Source organism: Chiroxiphia lanceolata, chromosome 5 (assembly GCF_009829145.1).
Source record: "Chiroxiphia lanceolata isolate bChiLan1 chromosome 5, bChiLan1.pri, whole genome shotgun sequence".
Classification (NCBI taxonomy): Eukaryota; Metazoa; Chordata; class Aves; order Passeriformes; family Pipridae; genus Chiroxiphia; species Chiroxiphia lanceolata.
Window position 1 is genome coordinate 50190686 of NC_045641.1, and position 25893 is coordinate 50216578.

Consider the following 25893-nt stretch of genomic DNA (forward strand, 5'->3'; position numbering starts at 1 on the left):
AAGATGCCCAGGAAGGGGCAGGATGGAGGCTGACGCTGATGGGGCTGTCAGAAAACCTTGCACAGAACAATTCAGTGTGCAAATCCAGGTGCTGCTGCCATACAGTGTTAGGGAAATTCCTTTCCTTCAAGCAGTCTTTATAGGATGAGTGTATTAACTCTGTTAACATTCTTCCCTCATACTTGGCACTGGTGAGGTCATACCTCAAATCCTGTGTTCAGTTCTAGGCCCCTCAGTACAAGAAGGATGTTGAGGTGCTGGAGCATGCCCAGAGAAGGGCAACGAACCTGATGAAGGGTCTGGAGTACAAGTCCTATGAAGAGACGCTGAGAGAACTGGGGGTGTTTAGCCTGGAGAAAAGGACGCTCAGGGGAGACCTTATTGCTCTCTACAACTATCTGAAAGGAGGTTGTAGTGAGGTGAGGGTTGGTCTCCCAAGTAACAAGCAGCAGGATGAGAGGAAATAGCCTCAAGTTGCAGCAGTAGAGGTTTACAATGGACATCAGGAAGCATTTCTTCACTAAAAAGGGTGGTCTGGGATTGGAACAGGCTGCTCAAGGAACTGGTGGAGTTATCATCCCAAAAGTGTTTGAAAAGGTGTAGATGTGGTACTTGGGGACATGGTTTAGTTTTGAACATGGCAGTGCTGGTTCACTGTTTGGACTCGATGATCTTAGAGGTCCTTTTGATTTAACAGTTCTATGATTCTATGTATTAGTTCACATTATAAACTGTAATGTAAGGAGGCAGTTGAATCTTACTGAAGCCTTTGGTATTGTTCACCCTTGACCAAACGAATGGGCATCTGCTCATGGCAAGGACCAGGGGACAGCCCTGGAAATAAGGGCTTTGCTCCTCAGAAGCTTAGGCTGTCCATGATGCCCCTGGACAGCCAAGGTGAGGCCACCATCCCAATCCTCAGCATCTCTCCAGCATAGCCTGGCACCACCCCTGGGTGCCTCAGGCATGACTGACCCTTGGGACACCTGGATGCCACAGAAATACTGCTGCTTTGCAGAGTTTGACCGTGATTAGCCATCTTTGGTGGTCAGTCCCAGCGTGTGGTATCCGAGCGCTCGGCAGGGCCTGCGCTGCGCCTGCAGTCTACAACTTCCCCATGAGGAGAAGTGGAGCGGCAGGCACTGATCTCTTCTCTCTGACGATCAGCGACAGGACCCGCGGGAATGGCCTGAAGGTGTGCTGGCAGACGTTTAGGTTGGCTATTAGAAAAAGGTTCCTCAGGAACAGACTCTGCAAGGAGGTGGTCACAGCACCAAGCCTGGCAGAGTTCAAGAAGCGTTTGAAGAATGCTGTTGGGCACACGGTGTGACTCTGCGGGCCGTCCTGCGCAGTGTCATGAGCTGGACTAGCTGATCCCTCTGGGCCCCCATCCAGCAGGATATTCCCTGGGTGGGTTCCCGGCCAGCCCCACAGCGCCCCCTGCCGCCGCCCCCTGCCCGCCGGCACCAGCGCGCACGCGCGCCGTTAGCCCCGTCCCTCCCACCCCCGGACTACGTCAAGGCGGCGCGGCGCGCGGCCGGCGTTTGAATTCCGGCGGGCGGGCGGTGCCGTCTGCGGCGGGGATGGCGGTGCTGCGGCCCTTCGACAAACTCCCGGGGCTCAACTCCGCCGCCCTCCTGGTAGGTCCGGCGGCGGCGCCGCGCCGCAGCCCGCCCCCTCTTCCCCTTCCCCGGGCCAGGCCCTGCGGTCCGAGCCCGCCCGTTCCGTGCGCTCCGCTGGCTCGGGCCGCGCCTCAGCGCGCCGGGCTCGCCCCTCCGCGGGGATTGGCTGCCCCACTGCGATATGCAAATGTCGTCCGGTGTGGCCCCGCCCCCGCGGCACCGGGCCGGGGTCTGTCCCTGACCGCGCTGTCCGTCTGTGCCCGCAGCTGGTGGGCTCGGACGAGGAGCTCCAGCAGAAGCTGGCGGAGACGATCCTCCAGGAGAAGAGGGACTTCAAAATCAGCATGTGAGTAGTGGGGAGAGGTACTCGCCGCCTGCAGCCCCGGGCTCATTCGGGGCCCAGATCACCGGCTGTGACCCGAATTCATGGAAGGCTTCTGCTTCAGGAATGCACGCACAGAAATTGGTTAAAAATGCAGGTTCCGCCCCCGTGGCGATAGTCGGAACTGCAAGGCGCTCGGTTCGGAGAGCAACTTCTCTCTTGCGAACGCTAGAGAGCACCGCTGCCCAGATGTGGCCACATATACAGCGGCCAAACCCCTTTGCCCTCAGGGCAGGCAGTTTGGGCATGCTTGGAAATGGGGGTGGAAGCACTTCCCACGTTCATGTTCACTAGGCGCATACCCTTCAGATGCTGCACAGATGTTTGATTACTAAATTGGAAGGGTATGAGAGGAACACAGATATTTATTTTTTCCCCACCTGAGATAAAGGCACATACAGAAATTGAACATCCCGTGACAGAATGGGACAAGTACAGTGCTTGCAAGTACTTAAAACCAAACAAGATGTCCAGTGCTTTTGGTGCTTATTGTAGCCATTTTCTAAGTTGCGTGCACACACGTGCTTTTCCTCCTCGAGCTGTTAAGATGCGCTTGAAATTTTAGCTTTAGCTGTGTGACAAGTGCTGTCTTAAAAGCTTGATTAACTAACTTTTTGTGATAAAATGTCCTTGACAGCTCTCTTGCCAAGACCAAATGAGTTTAGTCAGCTCTTCAGAAGGTGTTTGTGTTATTTCGCTGCTGTAATCCATGGCTATGCAGTAAAAACAACCTGAGCAGAGTTGCACCACTGGCTAATTAGGGCGACTGTACTGCTCTGATTATGGCAACTAATAGCAAATGAATTACCCCATTTTCTGTGTGGAACCTGCAGCCTCTGCTGAGCTGTGGAATTCCATAACTAGATGGCTGCTGGTGCTACAGCTGGGTAACTGCCCAAAGGCACAGAATCGTGTGCTTGTACTACAGAGCAAGATAAGTCCCTGTGTTAATATCACTATGAAAGCGAAGTCCATTACAGTGGTATTGGGTTTTTTCCCCCACACTATATTACTTTGGGATTATACACATTACAAAGAAATATGGTATCTTGTCTGGCAAGTTTGCCTGCCAGGTACAGCTGTTGGGAGAAGAATTGCAGGGCTGGGTTTTTTTGTGTCTCTTATTGCTGGGGAAAAAAGGGTTTCTGCAGCACATATCTGGAGGCTGCTGACATCATCTAGTCATTTTGGTTTAAATATAGCAGAATTCAAAAAAAAAAGCAGTGCTTTTTTCAGTTTCCTTTTTTTTTCCTCCAGAGAATGAGATCTGATGTTTTCACCATAGTGTCTCCCTAAATTTCACCTTAAATTAATACACTTGTTTGTGTTGCAGTGTGTCTTTCAAGCTCACTTTGCTCATCTCTTCTGTCAGTTTTTGAATGGTTTTGTTAAATCGTACCTTCCTTATATGTAAGAAACCAAACAGCTTTATTTGGAGACTGGCAGACAAAACTACAAACTACATAAGATTAATAGAAGGGAATGTGTACTGTGGTTTGTGGCTGCTGGTGAAAACTGTGAAGACCTTAAGATTGAATTGCTAGAAGTAATATTCCCCAAGAAGATCAGAATCACTGTTTCTCTCTTGGCTTCCAGAGAGGAAGTGGATTGTGAGAGTGCCTGAACTTCTGGGATTTTTGTTTGTCCAATTTGTCTTTAAGGTGATCTTCCAAAAATGAGATGCTGATAATGTTCTTCCCTGTGGAAGGTCCAGTTATGCACTGCTGAAACCTTTTTTGTTGGGTTTTTGGTTGGTTGGTTTGCTTGTTTGTTTTTTGTTGTTGTTAGTTAGTTGGTTGTGGTTGTTTGATGTTTGTTTTTTTCAGTGGGAAGAGACACAAAAAGTCCCCACCCTGTATTTCTTTCAACAGCTGTATCAGGAGCAGTAGTACTGTGTAAGAGGACACCTAAACTAACCTAGTAGCTCCTGCATAGTAAAAGGGTTAAAAGGGGGGTAATGGTGTAATAGCAACTCTTTCTGAGTTATAACTTCATCTGTAAAGCTGTAGTAGTGATAAGTTTCTGGTTTAAGGTTTTTCTGTGCCTGGAAAGGTAGCCTCTCCCGCATGAGCACATGAGCAGAATCTGTGGAATGTGACAGGAAAGCACTGATGCATTTTAAATGAAAGTTGGCAGCAAAATATACCAGTAAAGCATTGGGGTCCACTTTGTTAGAAAGGACTCTTCGTGACAATTAAAAAAAATGACTTGCCATACAGATCTGTGCAGCAAAAATGTTTCCATGAGTCTTGTTATGCTCTAATAAGCTTCCCATTATAACGAGCCTTGTCTAGTGATTACCATTGTGGCTGTCAGCAACTATGAGTGTGCCTACGATATGAGAGTACCACTTTAAAATCACTGTCTCTTCAATTACCACGTATTTAGTAATTAGCAGGCTGCCTGGTAACTTGCTACACGGTGAACTTCAAAGGTTGTGTGGTTATGCATAAGTGGATACTGTCTTGCCAAGCTATTTGGTTAAACTGGCAAATTTATTATCTTTCAGTCACATTGCTACATCCCTCCCCTTACCTTCAGAGAGGGATCACCTTCGGCCCAGGATAGATCTGATTGTGTTTGTGATTGACATCAAGAGCAAATCCAGGTAAAAGAAGGGCAAAAATATGAGAGGGGGAACTGATATTCTTTCTTGGATTAATGGCTGAATCTACATTACTGTTTTGGAATTGCTGAATAGTGAATTTCAAACCCAAGACTTGCTGTGGTGGAAGAGCTCAGTAATGTATACAGTGGCTTTCTGGCCTCCAGCAGTGGATTAGGACTGAACTGTTCTGTGCAATAACATGCCTGTTGTGCACTAAGTTGCCGTAGCAGAGAATGCAGAATTTATTTCTGGATCTGGATATGTGATGGTACGAACTGAGCCTTAGAAAGATGCTGTCTGTAAAATTAGATGGAAATGATGGTGGTGCTGTGAAGTTCTGTAATATGCAGATGGCTGATGTGCACTGGGCAGTGCTACCTAGTAACCAGCCAGTTGCTGCATCTGTGTCCCCTTTTCACAGGGGGACCCTCCTGGTCCCCTGGGATCAGCAGTATTGATGTCTCTAGGCAAAAAAGAAAAGTCTTCAGGGATTGATCCCTTTTCTATCATCTTGTGCTTATCTTTGTAGAAATTATATTTGTGTCCCCAGGCCATAAGTAAAGACTTGCTAAGGCACAGAAGTCAGCATTTTATTACTTACTTAACTTGTGACTGATGATCCTGGGCTCATTTACCAAAAATGACAGGCCCAGCTGCATACTTACAGCACAGATGGTGCTGCAGAAATGTGTGGGCAAGCTCTTCCTGAAAGAGCCAAAGTGGTGCTGAATCTCATTGGATGTTAATGAATTCGGACGCTTAGTGTCTGCAAGTCATGGAGGACACTGTTCAAACAAAGACTAACTGTTGAATCTTGAGTAGAAAGGATATGTTATGGATTATTCAACAACTGTGGGTATTACAGAGGTCTCTGATGTCATGCTTTTAGCATAGAGCAGAACTCTGCGAGCTCACAGATCAGCAGATGTTAACATCACTGGTTTTCTAATTGTGCTTCTGAAAGTTATTCCTGTTGTCCTTATGCTGCACTGGTTTAACCTCCCTGTCCAACTGGATTGTCTGTACTTTTCTGGCAGCTTGAAGAATGTCGAAGCTTCCCTAGCTCACGTGGATGCCAGCTTCTTCCTGGGGAAAGTGTGCTTTCTTGTCACTGGAGGTATGTATGGCACCTCTTCCTTCTCTCCAAGCAGCACCACTTGCTGTTAGTTTTCTTAAAACAGGGCAGTGACTTAACTTGAAATAAACCAAAGGAAACCAATGGCTTTGTAAAAAACTTTGTTTAAATTATGTCTGAACTCAGCTGCCTTTTTTTATTGTTTTCTTAGATAAAACATTGTTCTCTTCTCTCATGCTCACTCACTCCCTCATTTTTGATTCTGCCAGTCAGACCTTTCTTCTCTGTCCCTAATCCCTGAATATGATTTGTGTTATTGATTCTTTTTTCCTGTGGCCCTGCAGAAGTCTGTTCTATCTGCTCTTGCAGATCTGCCTTAATGATAATCTTAATGAGCAGTGAGGAGCATATGATACTGTGATAATAAAGTGAATCTAAATGGATGAGCTACAAAACTATTAAGTATAGTTTTAATGCAAGACTGGTATTCCTGCTGTGTACTGTCTGACCCTGTTGTGCCTCTAATCCTTCTATCTCCCTGCCTCAAGGAGAGAGGGTGCTTTCCTGTGTACCCTCCCTGCTTCAGCTCTGAGGAACTGGAGTGGCCAGACTGTACTGCTCAGTGTTGAAACAGAGGTGCTGTGTCCCTGGAGTTTGGGGATCAGGAGGCCTAGTTCTGGGGTAGTAAAGGAGTCTTAGCATTGTCTTGTCCTGTGGCTCTCCCGATGAAGTGAATTTCTTTGGTGACAAGACCACTCTGTGATATTACATGAGCCAGCAGGATTTCTGATAAGTAAGTGGAAGATTCTGCCCGTGCTGATGGTGCACTGATCCCTTATTCCAACTGTTACATTAACAGTAATGTGGCAATACTATTCCTGATGTTAGTATTATAAAATACTTTCACGCTAATTCAAGTTCAAGTCATTTATCATTCTGTTTGTATTGCTCACTGTTGCCTTACCTTCCATGGTGCTCTCAAAATTAGCTGTGGGTCATTTTTTAGTTGTGGAATTTCCTGGTACTTTTCTTCACTGATTGCTGATTATAGGGCTTGTAATGTGGAAAAACTTCTTTGTAGTTGGCAGGGTGAATTGTTGCAGCATTGAGACGAATGCCGTCTGTAAACTGGGAGAAGCCTACTGCAGTCCTGTGCTATTCTGTGAGCTGGAGGTAAGGTGCTTATTTGATGTCTGGAGGGATTTCTGAGCTCCACTGCCCTGTGATCCTTAGGAACATCATTACATTAGTAATAAATACAGGTACATACGCTGCTGTCTTGCGTAAGCATCAGAGACCAGACTGTTTTTACAAAAACACTAGAGGTACAGGAGTCTGTCCTTGAAATGAGCCTTCTAGTAACCTGCTCCTTACTGTGCTACTTCAAGGACTCAGGAAGCCAAGCCTAAACTAAAAAAGTCATCCCTGGTATGCAAACCCTTGGTATGCTTGTTCCTTGCCGCATTTTTTCTTCCTGGGAACCCCTGAGCTGTTATTTGCCAATGACTTCCTTGCCCATGTAATACTTCCTGTTAGCCAAACTTTGTGGCTTCACTGACTGTTTTGCTGTCTGATATGCCACTCTTTCCAGTTACCTGCTTGGTCTGAAAAACTGGAGGGTGAGTTTGGCATCCAATGGTAGCACACTTTACTTTTGTATACTCATTGTTCCATCCTCAGAGACTGCTTCCCTACCAGCAGGTGGTACCTGTGCCTTTGGCAAGCCCTTCAGGGCTTTCAACTGGCAACGCCGTACCTTCCTTGATGTTAGGGGTGTAAATAGGCCTGTTTGGGGTTTTCTGTAGCTAGCCACTTATTGCCTGCTCTGGTCCTTTCTTTTATGACTGCTTTTCTTCTTTTCTATTGCTTAAATAATTTCTCCGTTTTGTTTCCAGCTGGAAGGCGTACGAGTTGCCACTGCTCAACGACTTCTCCGAATGTTACAGATCTGTGCTGGTCTCGTACCGGGATTTTCTGCCTTGTCCTTTAGCTTACTGATGAGGAACTCTGCTGATGATTAGCTTCTCGTTGTGATAATTCAGCCACATTTGTCAGGCATTCAAGCTGCTGCAGTTAGAATCACATTGGGGAGCCTTTGTGCCTGACTTGTCACAACCACTCATCCAGAACTGTTCCTAGTTGCTTATCTCTCAAGAAAAGCTTGATTCCTATTCAGTGGATAGTGTATAGGTGCTGTGGGGAGGGCAGTTTGAATTGGGGATTCTTATCCTTTGTTACATCTGAACGCCATTTTGTGATCAAGTTTGAGTTTCATCCACTTGGCCAGTGGCCAGGAGCTACATGTTTTTCTGAGAGAATATCAGAAGAATGGGCTACTATTTCCAAAGTCCTAGGGAAGAGGCAGCAGACTCCTGCTTCCTTCCAGTTGAAATACAGCACCTTGGACTAATGTGAAACCTTGCTGCCAGGTTTTGTCTCTCCACCAAGAGAGGAATAAGGAAGGAAGGCTGACCTGCAGCTTCTAGATAGACCACACTTGGCAGTTAATAATCCAGCTGTGTGAGCATCTGCGCATCAAAGGGCTCAGTATTTCCATGTCTGATACTGAGGAGGAATGGACTAAAGAAGATAATCTAGCACTTTAGCTTTCTTTTAGATCTTTGAAGAAAAAAGACCTGTCAAGCCCAGGATAGCCCCGGCAACCCAGCCCCCAGGGCTGAGCAGAGTTCAGATGCAGCAGACTGGACCACAGCAGCACATAGAAAACACGTCTGTACGTTTAGCACATGCTGTGTATAATCTCTTTACTAACAGGTTCTTAGCAGCAGTAAGTCATGCCTTATTCTTACTGCAAGTCACTAGTGTTTGAGAGTTCTAATTTAATAAAATGAGTAATATTTAATAGTTGTATGCTCTTTGTTATGTATGTGGCACGGGCACTAAAAGCTGTGAACACTTGCTCTTGGTTTGCCCTGGCAGCAAGGCTGGACCTTGCTGGCAGCTCAAACTCCCAGTTAGTTGTGCTGCACTCGTGGCTTCAGCCACGTGGTGGTGGCAAAAGCTTTCCAAATACAGCTCTTCTGGTACACCAAGTTGAGCTACCTGCCAGAATACAGTGTTTCTTGAGATGCTGGGTTTTTCTTACCCAGAATTGCATGCCAGGTAGAAATGAAGCCTAGAGAGAATGTGTTAAACTCCACTCTGGCTCAATTTATTTAATCCCTAATAGTCTGCTTTAATGTTCCTAGGTGGAGAGCTCTAGCTGCGTGCGCTGTTTCAGTTAGCTTGTTTCTGACATCTGTCTGTGAGCAGGAAAAGCAGAAAGCAGCACTGCAGGCTTAATCAGCTGTGAGTGTTGGCAGTCTTTGCCAAGACAGCTCAGCAAGGCACAAAGCCTGTATCCTTGCTCAGAGGACACACAAATCCCAGTTCCAGTTGTATTGTTGCTGGCGGGGGAGGGCTAGGTTGTTTTTCAGCTGGAACAAAAGAAGCTAAACCATTCAGCTGTGTTATGATGCCCAAAGGGGCTGGACTCTGGCTAAAACCCAAAGGAGAAAGACATGTGCAAACTGTCGTGGCTGTGTAAGGAAGATTGGAAGCTTAATGGGCATGCCCTACTTTCAGCTAGCTTTGTGATTCTGAAGGTACTAACCAGGACTTGGCCACCAGAGAGGGGCAATCATGCTGAGAAACAAGTTTTTGTGTTGGTTATACTGTCTCAGCCTTGCTCTTGATTTGGATCCCTCAAAATAAAGGAGACTATGGTTTATAATAGACTGGTTTTGATTTGCTCTTGATGTGCAGGTGCACTCTGGGGGAGGGAAGGAAGGAATGTGGCATGAAATGAGCCACTCTTTCATGTCTTCCACAATTGCTGTAAGACAGGGAGACTTTTCCATCTCCTAGGTCACTCTCCAGTTGACTAATAACTATTGGACTGTGGTAAAATCCCTTTGGCCTCGAGTAATTTCGCTGTGTTTTCTGAACTAGTGAAAATGAAACTTTTTTTGGTCCACCCAGAATGCTTTGTAGCAACCCACACGTGCTACTGTCCATTCCTGCACCTTCAAACAGACTTTTTTTCCACTGTTATGTTTCAGATGTGGTATTTCTTTCCTTCTACTACTTTCAAAGAAGAAAGATGCTGTTTTTACTTCCTACAGGTGGCTGAATCTCAGCTGGTACAAAATAAAATCTAGTTCCTTAAGAGCAGCATCTTGCTTCACCTTGGGGCAAATATTTTTCTTACTCTTAGGAGAAAGTATTTACTAGAACTGGCAGGGGAAGTGGAGCGTGTCTAAGAATATGACACTGTGTCTCAGGTCCATCATGTTTTACAACCCAAAGTAGTTGGGACACATCTAAAGCTACATCTTCCACTATGTAAATACCTCTAGGAACTGTCAGCTATTAGTTTAGACAGGCCATAACACTGCCCTTACTTCCAGAGAAGACAAGGCAGCTGAGGATATCTTTCATCTTCATGGAGTAGCCAGGGCTAATGTTTGATAAAGGTCTTGTGAAAGTAGTACTTGGATTGGGATCAGAGGCATGGAAGGCCTGAAGCTGAATTAAGGCTAGTGACTCAGGTTCTGTTGTGTTCAAACATCACGAAAGAGCTTGCCAAGCTGACTGAAATCTAAACTTACAGAAACATTTTGGAGCTACTTGCTTTCTCTTTTCTCTGTTGCCTCAGTTCCCTATCCCTCTGGAGATTTTTCAAAGAGAAATCCCCCTCTGTGACAAAAGTACCTATAAGCATTGCTGGTTTGACTGTTTCAGTTTGTGGATGTGTTTCTCTTTGTCAGTTATGTCAGCAAAATTAGTGTAAAAGTGATTTAATTAGTATAGAAAACCTCACACCAGTTGCACTTTGGTCATGACTGGTTTTTCTTGGATGGAACTGAATGAGGTTGTCATACAGTCTCTTCTGCTATGATAGGTTGACCCACAGGATTTTACCTTCAGTCCAGTCACTTGAAGAAGATTTTGTATCCTCAGCCTGCTGGGCAAATGGCTCATGGAGGTGCTCTGTGAGAGATTTCAGCATAAATCAGCTGGGTTGGCATTATCTGTTGGGATTATAGCTCTCGACTACTTCAGGTTTTCCAAGGGAAGGGTTTTTTTTCCCTCACTTTGCCGCACCAGCAGTTTAATTAGACCAACTTTTAAGCATAAGACGTGATATGCTCAGTTTATGCCAACAGGAGAGAAAGTCTGTGTACTGATGCGGCACCCATGGTAATAGATCTCTCTGTCCTGGAACAAAGATCAGAGATAAATCCAGCCCTGGGGATTTATTTGTCCCTTCCAAACCTTGAAATTGGTGGTATAGGTTTAGATTCAAGGCCACCTCTAATATTTGCTTTGGGGTCTGTTTAAAACTGAATGTCTTTGCTTGCCAAGACCTTCGTTTGAAGGGAGTGGCTGGGTTAGGTCAGAAGTGGTGCTCAGCAGCTGTGGTCAAGCTGTAAGAGCTGCTTGGTAGCTCTCATTGTGACCACTGTCCACAGCAGTGATAGACAAGAGGACCACTGCTCTGCTGCCTGGAGCTGACCTGCAGAGCTGTGGCAGAGGTACTTGCTCTCCTGGCAAAGGCAAGAGAGATGCTTCCTCTTGGGGTTTTTAACTTGTCTTGATTTTCCAGGAGCACTGGGCTTTGCTCTGGCTGGATTCCAGCTGCTCTGTTTCCATTCAGCTGGCCCAGATCCCCTGACAGTCTTATCTGTACTCTGAGTGTTCTCCACTTCCCACCCTAAGCTGGTGTGCAGCATGTTGCTGTGGGCTGCTGAACAACTGCCACTTTCCATTCAGTGGCCAGCTGTCCTTCACTGGTGGGGAAAAGTGATTTATGTGCAAGAGAAAGCAATAGCTGGCACAGCCCAGAGCTGAGAGCCAGAAACACTGGGTTCGTTTCACCTCTGTGGCTGACTTCTAGCATGACCCTGGGTACGTGTTGTGTCAAAAACTCACTGTGCCTCACTTGCTCTGCCTCTATAGTAGGAGCTGTCTCCACCGAGGGGGTGTAATGAGGGCAAATTGACATTGCTTTGGGGTCGAAAATCTGGAAGTGAGTGGAAACATTCAGAAGTAACCATTTTTTCTTATTCAGCAGAGTTTGACTTTTACCTGAGTTCTGTGGGGGAGAGTTTGGTGGGACCTGCCTGCTGGGCACCTCCTGAGATTGGCCGTGTTTTGTGCTGCTTACATGCCTGACTCTGCTGCAGGGAGGCTGCCTGAAACTGAGCTGTGATCCTTCTCAGAAGGCACTGCGGCATGGTTGGGTTTTGTTGTGAACTGGAACGAAACCACCCTCTGAAATGCTGAAATTCCCTGCACAATTCAATTATCCTTGAATTGGCCAGTGGGAGAAATTAAATTCTCTGGATCTCTTCCTCATTGTTAAATATTAATACAGCACAGCGATGCCAGGCAGGATGGCATCCCCTCGGGTCAGCTCTGTGCAGGAGGGGCTGTCTTGGCTGTGAAGAACCGGTGAGCGAGAGAGTCGGACACAGGGGACTTAGGAGTGATGTGACTTGCTCAGACTCCTTGGCAGCTGAGTAGTGTGGGCTCCTGGCCCATGCTGGGCCACGTTTCCTTTGCCACAGGCTCCTTGTGTGAGAGCTGACACGTGCCACGATGCTGACATCCCTCATCCCCTCGAGCTTACCATGTGGTGGGGCATTTTGAGAGGAGCCAGGAAAGGCACCGTGCCCATCCCCCCCACACCCCGCCGCCTCCTTTGCCGAGGGAAGTCAGCGGTGTGTGAAAGAGAGCCCATGTTTTACATACGTGCAGGCTGCCTCCTCGCCGCGGCCCAGGTGCAGCTGCGGACAGGGTGCAAGAGCCCCGTGGGCTCTGTGCGTCACGGGAAGGAGCTCCGAGGTGGGGCAAGGACAAAAACAATGAGAGAGAACACCTCCCCTTGGGAAACTCGGCCCTGGTGCGCAGGGGCTGCTCTATCCTCTGGATCCCACCACTCTCTCAACACTACAACAAGCTGTGCCAGGGCCAGCTGAAGCACCTGTGCTCAGGCACACTGGAAAAACCTAAAAATCCCAACTACCATTAAACATGCTAAGGAGGCTTTCCCTGTTTTCTGGGGAGTATTTTCCTTTTCTGTCTTACTGTGGAAGTTCTCTGGCCCAGCTCTGTGCTCACCCTGCAGTGACAGGGTGATAGTGCCATGCTGCAACTGGGCCTGCCTTGCTCCTGCCCTGTGCTGGAGTTGTTTAAACACCTTGTGTGTTTGTTGAGGGGTGGCAGTCCTTGAGGTACTATCGTTGTCTGCACTGGTCAGCTCAAAGCTCTCTTGAACCTCTGTGCTGGCCATTCTCCTAGGTTTGACAGCAGCATTGGCATTGCCCCAGAGTGAACATTCAAATTTTGGGCCCCACTGCTGTTCTTTTTCTTGCTCTTCGAGAGATCACAGACGTGAAGTCAGGGCTGCATTTGGCTCAGCTCAGTATGTAACAATCTGTGGCTCGTGCAGTGGTGGAGCATCTCTCTTCAATGCAACGCACCAGCATCAACTAATTAATCCTCATTCCTCCATGGGACTGAGGGGTGACTCAGTGCCTCATGCTGTTATCCTGAGCAGCAGAGGATCAAAGGCGTTGGAGCTGGGGAAGCCCTGGGATAGCACAGTGTCACTCTGTGCCTGCACACCAGGTATCTGTAAAGGCTCAGTCTTGCACACTTATCTCCAGGGCTCCTTTTTAGCCATGTGGGGGACTGAAAGCTCTACAACCTTAGAGACAGGGCTGGAGCTGCCTTTGCCTCACTCTTCAGGGAATCTTTTTACTACTTGATGTTCCCTTTTTACCTTTTTCTTCATTACAACACAACTTGGCCATCCTGAGCCATTCTTCCTTCTGACCTACAGGTCCTTCATGCCTCCCTGGCATCCCCCGTGTATGTGTCTGGGTGAGAGGCAGAGCAGGGAGGCTTAGGCACTCTCACAATAGAGCTGCAGTGGTGCTGCAGATCCTTCTTGGGCTTTGTGACCCTCAGCAAGCTGCATGCCAGGCTGTTCCAGCATGGTACAGTGGCCCTGAAAAAGTACAAACAAACCCACTGCCTGGCCCTGGCACCCATACTACTGCTGCATGAGGAAACTCCCCTGGGAAGGGGAGTTGCTTGCACGCAGATGTTGCATAATACAGATGTAGTTCAAACACAAGTTTGCAGGCTGGGAAGTGTTTGCCTGGCCCATGGGGAAGAGAAAAACCCTCCAGGATGAGGACTGCTGCACTGCATCCTCTGCTCTCTGTTAGGAAGGAGATGAAACATGAAGCGTGTGCTTTCTTCAAAACCTAGGTCTTCTCTCTTACCCAGGTTGCACGTGGAGCATCACCTGTGTGAGTCCCCTCTGAGTGTGCACGAGCTGTGCTTTGGCTGAGCTTAACCACTGAATGGGACTAATACGTAGTGATGGTGTCCTATAAATTATATAGTCGAAATGTTCACCATCTGCTCTGTACTGAAAGCTGAGTGTGATTGAGACCTTCCCCACTTCCCAAAGCTTGACTCTCTTGCCAAGCTTGAAGTGTGTGTGTGTATCTCCTGTAAGTGGTTCTGATTGAATCAGGTAAAGAGAGAATTTTTTAAGCAGGCTGCAATGTTCCCTGCACCCGAACTGAGAGCTGAAGCAGAAGCCACCATTCTATTATGAGGTGATGAGTAAAAGTGAGTCTGATTTCATGTTAATTAGGTTCTTAAGGGACTGAATCTTGATTGCAGTGGTCATATCAAAGATTTAAAATAGTAATGCAAAAAGCAAAGGAAACCCCACAGTGATTCATATAAGAAGAGGAAATAAAGACAGTCATGGAGGAAGAAGGAGTTTGAGGGGGCTTGAATTGCTCTGCTGCCCAAAAGCAGGAGGGGATTTGAATCAGATTATCCTCATTAGATGTCTCTTTAAAGCATCATCAAGCCAGATGAATGGTCTGGGGGAGAGCTTGCAGGCATGGTGGCTGTGATTATCACTAGGGATTTACAGTCCTAGTTATCTAGCTTAGAGACAAGATTATTAGGGGGTATAAAGCTGTTCCTGCCCTCAGCCTCTAATGTGCATTTTTAGGTTGGATGATGGGAGATGCTATGTTTCTGTATGGTCCCTCAGAAGCCTGCCAGCATCCCCTGATGGTCCAGCCCTCTGCAGTGCTGTGGGTGCAGCATGGAAGGGGAAGGAAAGTATGAGCCAGGGACCTGTGCTGGCCAGATGTTCCACGGGGATGGACGGCCAGCTTCCCTGTGGGCTGTGGCAGAGGGCAAGACCTCCCCTGTAGGTGCTTACACTGAGATAGGAAATGGGGAAGAGCATCTTGGAAGACGGATTATGTCCATCTGCCTTAGCAGAACCATTCGCTTCCCACAGCGTCTCCCTTTCTGTGACAGCCTGTGCCAGCGCAACACATCCTTCCAGCCAGAGCTGAGGCCCCAAAGGCTCAGAAGTCAGTGTGGCTGTTACAGAAGGAGTGCCTGCAAGCTGTGGGGAGGGCTGTCCCTTTGAAAGGGAATCAATGGACTTTGCCCACAGATTTCTTGGAGTCCACCTGCAGGGATGATGAATACAGGGCTGCTGGCAGTCACTCTTCACCTCCTCAGTCCTGCAGCTGCAGCAGCTCCTCATCCTCCCCTTTATGTCCCTCCCAACCCCATATGTTGCACCCCTGTTGCTTCTCTGGGCTTTGGCAGAATGGCCAAGACGTCGCGCCCAGACACCAGCCAGAAGAGGAGGGGCAGGGGCCAAATACACCTGTCAGTTCTCTCCTACATTGCATTCTTAATGTGCTCATGGAAATTCATTATTCTGCACTCAAGCCTGTGTGAATAAAATCACTCAGGCTTTTTTACACCAGGCTGGTACCTAAAGGTCCATGGGAAGCTGGAGAATGTTGTGGAGGTACTGGGACAAGCATGGTGATGCCACTGCAGACTAATCAAACACATCTGAGTGCTTTGGCTGGCAAGGGAGGAGAGGAGCGGCTGTCAGCCTGAGCCCTGCAGCCGGCAGCATGGCATTGAAAAGGTTGCTGCCGCAGGCACCCAACCGGCTGTGGGGCCTGCCTTGGCTCAAAGGAAATGTGCTTCCTTGCTTCTCATCCTGGACTGGGGCTTCACTCATGTGTAAACATGTGCCACTCCTTCCTCCTGCAGCACTGCAGTCCCTCTCAATGCTGTGGGACTGAAACTAGCTGGAGTTTGGCATCTGAGGGACCAAGCAGTCCCTCAGTCAAAATATCACTGCTCCCTAGGGTCAGCTGCTCATGGGGAATTGTCCAGTGGTCACAAATGGAGTAGTCGGAGCTTCTCTGTGGTGGAGGTGAGGGAGGCTGGTCTTGAACCTACTGCCTCTTCCTGTGCCCAGGGTGGCAGTAGGCTGCAGGGCAGCCCCAGGGACTCCCCCTCAGGAGGAGGGACCTGTTTGTAGAGCAGGGGTTGGTACTGGAAACCACACAGTCTCTTGTACCCTTACTCCTGCTTAAGTTGTTGCAATCTACAGGTGCCACTGGAGTTTTTGGGGGGGAGGTGTACTCTGTTTCACATTTGAGCCATGCTTTTAGCTATCCAGGCATGCTGCTGGTTTTGAGCATCTCCGTTAGGAAGGCTCTCGTGTCAGTGCTCAGTAGCATGGCTGTGGAGAGCGGTGCTGGGGCTGGGCTGCCATCTGTGGAGTGTTATTTCTGTATGGGGAAGGGGATGATTGTACAACAGGCAGTAGATTAAGTTGCAACAGATCATTACAATCAGGAAAAATGTCATTTATTCTGTGTCAAAATTGCATGCAAGACTCTCTGGATTTTCTCAGGTTGCCTTCTTGTTCAAATGTATTCACCAAACTATTCCCGTGTGTGAGCTGGAGCCGCAGCTCTCCTGCAAGCAACTCATTACAATGAAGCACTGTGCAAAGTGTAATCAGGGCTGGTTAGTTTAGTTTTGACCTCCAGGCTGACCGAAGCAACTTCCTGTCCTTTGCTGCTGGAGCAAGCTGCAAAGTGTGAGGGCTCCTCACCTTCAGCAGGCTTTGATTTTTAGCTATGAAGTCATCTGCTGGAGATTCATGCCTTTAGAGTGCAGTGGTGGGGCTCCCCAATGTCAGTGCTGGGGAGATTTCTGCCCCGGTGTAGGGATGCCTGATCTGGCTGAACCCACCTGTTCAGAGGTTTGAACTGTGGCAGCACATTGCCCTCAGCCACTGACTGGTTTCTGTTTCAGTGCTGGAGGTGCTGCCTGGCCCTGCCACAGCACATGAACACTCCCTATGACCAGCCACAGGCGAAACTGGGGGAGCACTTGGCCTCCCCCCAGTCACCCAAGGGGAGCAGAGCAAGATCCCACCTCTCTCAGGATGAAGATGGGAGTAGCATCCCTGCTGCAGGCAGAGCAGGAAGGGGTTTGTGTACTGTTTGCTCACAGGGATATCCAGGTAGAAGAGCCAGGCTCAGCTAACAGCGTGTTGCTCATGACATGGATGGGCTTGCTAGAGCTGGGGTGGTGTCAGGGACCCAAACCTTGCTAAGAGTCTCACCACACTCTGCAGAATAGCAAGAGCAGCCAACACATTGGCTGGAAACACTCCTCACTCCTCCCCACTACCCCTGGAAGGGGAGATCAAGGGCTCAGCTGCCCCAGGGCTGGATCAAGGAAGTGAAGTTTCCCCCACGTCCTCTGCGTTGCTGTGTCCCCTTGGGCTCTGTGGAGGGGTAGTGGGCAGAGGGAGTTTGAGCTCAGGCAATGTTGATCCACCACTCCGTAACCCCGGAAGGTTCTTCAACAGGTAGCTTACTGAGAAGCCTAATTTGGGTGTTCAAGGACAAGGTCCAAGAACACCTGGCCATTTTTCCTTAGCCTCATGGACAAGCACATGTAAACAAGGAGGAGGGAGACAAATGACATTTAGCAGAGTGGGGCACTTCCCCACACCAAACTCCCCATGCTGGGGGTTGAGCAGTGTCACAAAACCCCTTGATAAGAAGTGGAGCACCTACAGAAGGGTCTAGATGTTAGGGTGACTATGACTGTCTTGAAACCTTTGCTTTCCCATATTCTTCCTAAAATCTTCTCGGATTTCCCAACCACTTTCCCAGCTGGCTTTGAGAAGGCAGAGCAAAGTGGGATTGGGCCATGCTGGGGCATCCCAGTGGATCCAGAGGAGGAGATTTCTGCTGGAGCTCTGAGAAACCTGCTCCTAAGACCATAGTGGGACTTTTTAGAAAGGGATGTTTCCCACCAGCCAGCACAGGGGTGTTGGGAAGGGGTGTGTGGATGAGATGCCAAATGGGCTTTGGAGGTTGGCTCCAGCCAAAGCGTTCTTGTGGCACCATCTGGATGTGGGGCAGATGTCAGGCTGTGCTGAGATGTTCCCGAGGCATTGGGTGCATCCTGTCAGAGGTTTGTCCTGGGGTAAGTGGGTCTGCTCAGTAAACACCTCACAGCTTTTCTGATAGACAAGCCCTTGGGTTTCCGGTGTGCACGAGCACAAGGTGAACTTTCGGTGGATATTTTCTGCTACGAACGGTTTTGCAAGTGCGTGCGTGAGTCACTTCACCCGCCCCTGACACCAGAGGAACCGCTCACATGAGTCTAGTCACTCATGTGTGCACGAGCACTCGCAGGACACTGCCATCCTTCCACACTCCTGGATCATCAGTGCTGCCATGCCCACTTCAGGGATCCCAGCAGCCAAAGCCAGCCCTCCCTGTGCGGGATGGGAGCAAACAGCACTGGAAATCGAGTTCTCCAAGTCTGCTATTAAGACATAATTCTTAAATCGCTTGTTTGATATCTTTTCTGGTTTATTTGTTTAATAAAAGCACTTAGTTAGCCAGAGACCCAGGCTCCTGGGGCTTTCATTTCTCTGTGGAGAAGATAAGAGGAGCACATTTCCTTATCCAGTGAGTCATTTTTTCTGCTCTTTAATTATGCATTTGTGCGGCTATCAAGCATATTCAGCTCTGAGATGCAAACAGTTCAAACTAGTCACCAAGCTTCAACTTTTGCTATTCCAGAGATGATCAACCACAGTTACAAAGAGCAGGAGAGGCAAAGATGGGGGAGGCAAAGAGTGGAGTGGCCGATGCCCAGAGCCTGGGCCGTGCTTGTGAGCAGGCACACACGTGAGTGCTACTGGGATAGTCAGCACTGATTTTCTCCATGAGTAAGTGTTATCATGTGGCCCCGAAGGAAGTGGACAGGCTGGCAAGAGGGCACAGAAGACCTGTAGAGCATGATAAAGAGGGCTGAGAAAATGGGGGAAACAGGGAAAGGTCAATAGCAGCAATGAGGCTGCAACATCCTTTCACATAACAGGACCTGGGAGCACTTTATTCACAGGAGGACATGACGGCTGCCATCCAGGGGCTCCCCACCATGCCTTTGCGGCTTCAAGTTTTCATTCCATGTACTGAAATGGGAGCCAAATGAACTTTACTGTAAACTTCACCCTCCACATCAAAAGCAATGTGTAGGTTACTTGGTTTGGGCTTTCCCTGGTGAGCGTATTTGGGGGGGTGACAGAGTTAATCTGTAAGTGTGGTACAGCACATGTTGGGAACCGTTTCCCACCCTGCAATTGAAGCCAAGCAGGGAGGAGAAAGAGGAGGAAGAGAGGCAGGGTGACAGTCCAACGATGGGAATAGGGGCTGGGGGTCACTGAGACATGATTGACATGGGGGAAGCACAGTGGGGGCATTTGATGAAGGAGGGCAGGAGGGGAATAATGGAGGAGCATACCCCTTCAGGAAAAGACTAGCAGGTAGAAACACCCCAGACCAAGAGAAACAGCAAAGCCTTTGGAGCAGGGAGGTGGTTTGGGGGCAGGTATCCTGACAGAGCAGCACTGGATGTTTTGTGGGGATCTTCCGCCTCCATGCATGGCTCCAGCCCCACCAGCCCACAAGGCAAGGTGTTTTCTGGGCCCCAGTCCCTACCCTTACACTCCTACAAGCTGCCTTCTGGGGACAGTTCGGATTCTGGGTGCCTTCTCCTTGCCAGGGCTCTCCACTATGAAGTTTAGATGTGGACTGGAGCAAGCCTTGGCTTTTCTTTTTCTCCCTGCTGTTGGTCGTGGCACTGCAGCACAGGTTTCCATCCCCTGGAGCTGTCCTGGGTCCAGCGCCCTGCTACTGGACATATGCCCCTCTGACTCCCATGTCTGTACCCTAGCCTTGCTCCTTGCTTGGGATGCACAACAGGCAGAGAGACAACTGAAGTGGTATATGGAGAGATGTCCTAATATTTGACCCAGTCCCCCTGGCAAGTACGAGCAGGGCTGAGTGCAGCCTGTTCAGGGCTTCAAGCATTGAGGCAGAGGGTGCCAAGCTGACATTTGTGGCTTCAGAGCCAGGAGCCATGCTGAGAGAGGAAAGTGCTTGGTGTGTCCCCACTTGCTTGGGTAGTTGTATTTTGACTAAGATGGAGCAGAAATAACTGAGCCACAGGCACAAGGATGATGGCTGGGCTCTCACAGCTCCTCTGTGGAGCTCGCAGAACCCTGGGCAGAGCCATCTCTGCTGGCATGGCACAGGGGTGATGGAGCAAGTCTCTGGGCACACTGGTTGGAAGTGAAATCATGGCAAACAGGGAACTGGCAGGGAGCTACCAGATTTTGGTTGGGACTTTGGCTTTCCTGGAGTCCCACCACGCTCAGTGGGGAGGGCTGAGACTGTGCTGGGGCCACTTCGGCAGTGCTCTGGTGCAAGCCACCCTCTAGGGATGCTGCTGTCAGGGAGGGAGATGTGCTGTAGTGCAGCTCCTGCCTTGCAGGGCATGGGATACTGAAGAACTGCACTTGAGCTGAGATCTACTGTAGGGAACTGGTGACTGCATCCCATCTGGGGCTTCAGGATGTGGGATGTGGAGGCTGTGGGCTCAGCTTGCCCAGCAGTCACTGGAGAGGGGAAGGCACATCCAGGGACCAAGCTTTCTGGCCTGTCTCAGAGGACCTCAGTGGCCCAGTGGGGACATCTGGTACTCTGTCAGCTTGAGCCAGAGCACCCTATGGATTTTCTCCTCCTCTTCTCCCAGCCTTGGTCCTGGACAGTGAGTGGCAGAGGCATCACCAGAAAGAGCCCAAAGGCTGTAGCTGCTGGAAGGATGTGACTCCAGCAATAAAATCCTATCAGGGATCTCTGGGCTAGGACAGAACACTTCCTTCAGCTGAGACCCAGTCAGCAACTGTGGCTGGCCCCTTTCTTTCCTATGGAGTGAAGAAAAAGAGGATGTGACGTTTGTTTGGTAGCAATGGAGGAGAGCCACCCACAGCACTGAAATCCACAGACCTCAAGCATCGGGGTTTGATGTGTGGGTACTGTCAGCAGGACATTTTCCTGCTCCTGATTAGGAACACCTAAGACCATTAAGGGTGGTTTTAGTCCCTTCCAGTGGTTTGGGGACCAGTTGTTTGGTGTGACCTGCTTTGCCCATGCCCTGGGCAGTTACTGAGCAGAGCCAGATCTGAGCCCTGGAGAGTGAGACATGGTGCTGAGGAGCCAATGGTCTAGGTCTGTGATGGAGAGGATGGGGAGAGCAAGGTGGTGGAGAGCACAATCATTAGTAGGGGTGGAGAACACCCAGCAGTTGGGCTGTCCACACAGCAGTCCCTGACAGGCCATGTCCTGGGGGCAGTGGGAGCTTTTAAAAGGGGAGATGTTAGTGCCCCTGTGCTCTTTTCTTCTCTGGTCCTTTTATGCATTTTCCATTCAAGCCAGTCTGTGGCCCTGGGATGGGGTCTTGTGAAGATCCAGGCACAGGAAAGCCTCCTGTAGACACTGGAGGAAGCTGAGAGTGTTTTTCACTGACATCAAGGGAGGGTGCAGGCTGGGGAACGTGCCTGAGGGTGACATACAGGTGGGCAGGGGAAGAGTGAGGATCAAGAAGGTCAGGCAGGGGCACCATATCACCAGGTACGAGGCGCTGCGTGGCTGATGCACATGAGGGGCTGTGAGGATTTTGGAAGCATATTTTGGAGAAGAGGGGTAGTTTGAGGGCACGTTGCACAGGCAGGCAGGGGTAGGGCTTGAGCGCTTGCTCTCCTCCTCCCCGTGAAGATCCGCCCCAGGCCAAGTACAGCGATTGTGAGCCCCAAGGGAGACGACGCATCTTGACAGACTGTATCTCCCTCTGCCACGGGGCCCGGGGCGCTGCGATTTCACACTCGGGCGGCCCTGTCACTGCCGCGCCATTCAGGAGCTGGGCTCTCACTCCCACTCGGCCATGTCCTCGTCAGGAAAAGCTGCCATTGCCTCCTCCTGCCTCTCCTTCGAGTGCTTCGACACCCTGACCAAGTCATGCATCAAGTGCTCCGATTTGTACAAGGACAACACAAGTAAGGGGACAAGGGCAGCTGGGGTTCTATCTTCCCAGGGATGGGCGGTGGTGGGTGAAGGAGGCTGGGGACACCCCAGGGGTGGGCAGATGGAGGGCACCCTCTCCTGAGGATGGCTATGGAGGCGGCAATGGAGGATGCAGCACTGCCTTCACCTGGAGGAGAAGGAGAGAGGAAGAAGGTAACCAGTGCCAGGGAAAGGGACATGGTGAAGGGAGAAGCTAGATGATCCAGCCTGGTGTGGGGGGTCACAGCCTTCCTGGTCACAGGCAGGAAGACAGGATGCCCTCATCTCCTATCCTCCAGGAATGGCAGGGCGTGGGATAAGGGTCCCATCAAGCAGGGACACATTTCATTGCAGGTGGGTAGCAGTGAAGTGCCACTGTCCTTCCGTGCCACCGCAGCCCCAGGGTTGACCGGCCAGGTGGGAAACACTGCTGCCCTCCTTCCCACCCCCAGCTCTCCCACTCCTGACACTGCTGACATCTCACCCCACAGCAGAGCCCACCCTGGCACCCACCCTGACCAGCACTTTCCTGATCTTTGGTGTCCCGGTGGCAGTGGTGTTCATCCTGATTCTGGCTGCTCTCTGTGGCTTCCTGGCCTGTAAGGTGGGAAAGCGGAGGAGGAAGAGGAAAGCGGCAGATGAAGAGGCCAAAGGTAGGGGACCTCTTCTTCTCTCTCTCACCGTACCCTGAGGACCCGGGAGCATTTGGGATCACATGCCGCCAGCTTCCCTGAGGCACATCCCTGTTGAGGCTTGCTCTTCCGCCTCGACATCAGCGTCACAGGCATCCCAGGACGTTTTGGGGCAGCTGAGTCACCACCTGAGGCACGGTGTTCTGTTCCCTGAGAAACTATGCATGTGCCTGACTGCCAGGGCAACACTGCTGAGCCATCCCTCCCTTTGCCAGATCTCCCTGGTGCCTTCACTTGCTTAGAACACCTGCTGGCACCATCTCTTCTCTGCAGGGGACATGTACAGAGCACTGGTGAGGAGCTCTGTGAGCTCCCTGATGAGAGCCCTCTCCCCCAGTAGCCAGAGGGCCATGGATGGAGCGGGGCTTGTGGAGGCAGTGGCAGACATCTGGTGACAGCTCCAGGAGCAGCCTCTCCCTGTGGCGCTGCAATGGGTGTCCTGTGTTGACTGCCCAGCTTGTTTTTCCTGCTTGGGATGCCCAGTGTCCTCCAACATGCACCTCAAAGACACTAATGGGGTGTCAGAGCCAGCTCCATTGACAGGACACTGCAGCACTGCACAGGGTCATCCAGTGCATCAAAAATAGGGATCGGGGGCCAGGGATGAGGCTGAGCATTTCCTGGCAGAGGTACTCACGGAATAGTAAATCCACAGTGCCCCACGATGGCCTGTTTTGTTGGGGTGGCTGTTTCCTCCCTTGAGGGCCTCTGCACTGGTGCCGACTCAGCCCTGGGCACTCTCCTCAGAAAGGATCTTTCCTGGCTTCATTCCTCCCCATTCCCGGGCAGGGGGTATGGCTACCTGGGACCCTCATGAAGTATGGCTCCCTGGGATCCCCGATCTCCAGGCTGCCTCTGGGAGATGCTGGCACCCACCACTGCCCCAACATCCAGATTGGTGTCCATGGGGGGACAGCAGGGCCAGGGGCAGCTGGTCCTTGTACCCTGGCTTGCCTGCACACTTCTGGCAGTGCTGGCTGGTGACTCAGACCAGGGGGACATTACCCGGGGCTTTTCTGCCATGCGACAGCCCATGACGCACATGCCTAGGAAAAATACCGAGAACAAAAGAGGAAGGAGAAATCCAGTGGCAAGAGAGATCTGGCCATGATGGAGAGTGTTGGAGGCACTGCTTGGATAGTCCTCTGCTGCATGCCCTGGTACTCGCCCCCTTTGCCCCCCAGGGCTGCACCGCAGCAAGCCCACTGCTGCGGCACTGGATGTGTGGAAAGTGTCAGGAGGCTTGGGGCTGGAGGCACACGCCTGCGTTCAAAGTGTGTAAACAAGTCTATTTTTAAGCAGGAGGCAGTCAGGGAGGGCGAGCCGCCATGGGCTGGGCTGCTCTGCTGCTGGTAGGGTTTAATGAGAGGGCTTGAAGTGGAAGTGCAAGTTTCTGCCCTTCCCTGTTGTCTTTTAGGGGGGAAAAAGCCCATCAGTTGTAAGCAATATCAACCCTGCAGCAGGAGAGGTGAGGTGGGGACCTTGCAGGCTCCTCCTGTTCCAGCCCCATCTTCCCCCCAGGGACAGGATCCCCTCCCTGGGACCTGCCTGACCCCACTTTGTGAGCCCGGTAACCCCCTTTTCTTGTCCCCTCCCAGCAAACATGGACACTGCCAGCCCCCTGCCCAGCCAAGACCCTGCCATGCCAGAGGGAGATGGTGCCCTGGACCCGGAACCATGCTCGCACCTTGATGGGGGCCTGAAGATGCTGGGGCCACCCGAGAAAGCTAGGGCAAAGAGGAGGCCATGCTGCCAGGGCAGTGCTGATGGTGACATCATTCTGCTCTCCACTGTGTACCCCCGGCATGAGGAATGCAACCACAGCTTCCCACTACCTGCCACTGAGCTGGGGGCCACAGCTCTGGTCACCACCAAAACCACCCAGAACTGCGCCAGAGAGGAGCGAGTCTGAGAGAGGGGAAATGGGGCTGGAGCGTTCCGGCTGTTCCCCGTGGAGACCCACAGCCTGTTCCTGGGACGAGCGAAGCCTTCTGTGGGCATGAACTCTCTGAGGTCCAGGTTTTGCCCTGAGCAAGATCAGCCTTGTAAGGTGACTGTTCTTTTCCACTTTCCTGTTTGTGCTGAGTCCCAAGTTACGCCTGTAAGCACTGGAAGAAGCCAAAGTGGACCACACCGAATTGCAGTGAACTACTGACAGCTGCCATGGCTCAACTGTTAGGAGAAGGCAGAGGAGACACAACCAGTGAGGATGGAGCATGGCAGGGACTGCTGTGCCATTTGCAAGGCTGCCATTGTGCCAGGATAGGTCTGCTGTTGGATGGGCAACTCATGAGAACATGGGGCTGGAATAGCAGAAACATCAGGAGAAAAGGAAGATGGAGACGGAAGCAGGGAGTTACATTAGGACCAAATGCCACACCACAGTAGCTCCATTTTTGCTGCTGACCTCAATAAAAGTAGACTAGGGGCCATATGGAGCAAGGCACATCCAGCGTCTACTCCATTCACAGTCCTACCACCCTGTCTTCTGCACTGTGTGATACCCAGGTCTCTTCTCCCTCTGGGCACTCTCACATGGGGACAGGCATCTACTGGCACTCCTAGGAACCCCCCCAACAGCTGGGTACCCCAGAGATGGGAAAAAAGTCCATCTTCCCAAGCAGTGAAGAGGGGAAAAACATTCTGTCCTTGCTCTGACCTACAATCCCTGAAGTTAGGGAGGACCAGGGGCAGGCAACAGAGACAGCTAGTCTAGAGGAGCTCCATGAACTTGTCATTACAGCTCCAGACAACCGTCACTTCAGCTCACTGTTGCTGTAGAAATACTGTGTGTCACTTGGGATGGATGTTTCTGCGCTGCAGAAAACCAGTCAGGGAGCGATGTGAGCGTAGGCAGGATGACTTAATTTATGCGAGTGTCCTCAAGGCTTTGCCTGTGTGCCAGATCTGGCCGGTGTTGCTGGTCCCAGGCATTTCTCTGTAAATGGTTTTCTTCACCCGCCTGCAAGTGGCTTTACTGCTCAGGAAGGGCTCTGTTTCAGGAACGAAACAGTGTGGGGTTGCTGTTTCTGAGTAATTACAACAGCTGATCCCCTTGGCTGAACAGAGACAGGCCAATGGGTTGGGTGAGAAGTGCTGATGGCCCTAGAGGAGGCGATTAGGCAATTAAAAGTGCCTTGGCAGTGTTACTTGCATGAAGTGCCATCTCAGCGACAGCCCGGGCCTGCTGTTCCTTAGGTGAGGTGGCTT

The 25893-nt window shown here is 50.4% G+C and overlaps 2 protein-coding genes across 2 annotated transcripts; both read left to right on the plus strand.

Annotated features, from left to right (window-relative positions):
• Nucleotides 1-1498: 1498 nt before the first annotated feature.
• Nucleotides 1499-8550, plus strand: CENPM (centromere protein M). The gene is made up of 6 exons (XM_032689373.1): nt 1499-1640; nt 1889-1968; nt 4514-4612; nt 5650-5729; nt 6769-6860; nt 7583-8550. The coding sequence occupies exons 1-6, from the start codon at nt 1584-1586 to the stop codon at nt 7706-7708; spliced, it is 534 nt and encodes a 177-aa protein (XP_032545264.1). The 5' UTR covers nt 1499-1583; the 3' UTR covers nt 7709-8550.
• Nucleotides 8551-18707: 10157 nt separating this feature from the next.
• Nucleotides 18708-24595, plus strand: LOC116787391. Its single transcript, XM_032688957.1, has 4 exons — nt 18708-18775; nt 21767-22065; nt 22483-22644; nt 24282-24595. The coding sequence occupies exons 1-4, from the start codon at nt 18708-18710 to the stop codon at nt 24593-24595; spliced, it is 843 nt and encodes a 280-aa protein (XP_032544848.1).
• Nucleotides 24596-25893: the final 1298 nt, after the last annotated feature.

Bases quoted from the DNA above. Each gene is read 5' to 3' on its own strand.
- LOC116787391 (XM_032688957.1), top strand. From the start codon at position 18,708: ATGGGGGAGGCAAAGAGTGGAGTGGCCGATGCCCAGAGCCTGGGCCGT. The intron at 22,066-22,482 runs GTGGGCAGATGG...CTCACCCCACAG, and splicing joins AGGCTGGGGACACCCCAGGG to CAGAGCCCACCCTGGCACCC. The intron at 22,645-24,281 runs GTAGGGGACCTC...GTCCCCTCCCAG, and splicing joins GGCAGATGAAGAGGCCAAAG to CAAACATGGACACTGCCAGC.
- CENPM (XM_032689373.1), top strand. From the start codon at position 1,584: ATGGCGGTGCTGCGGCCCTTCGACAAACTCCCGGGGCTCAACTCCGCC. The intron at 1,641-1,888 runs GTAGGTCCGGCG...CTGTGCCCGCAG, and splicing joins TCAACTCCGCCGCCCTCCTG to CTGGTGGGCTCGGACGAGGA. The intron at 4,613-5,649 runs GTAAAAGAAGGG...CTTTTCTGGCAG, and splicing joins GACATCAAGAGCAAATCCAG to CTTGAAGAATGTCGAAGCTT.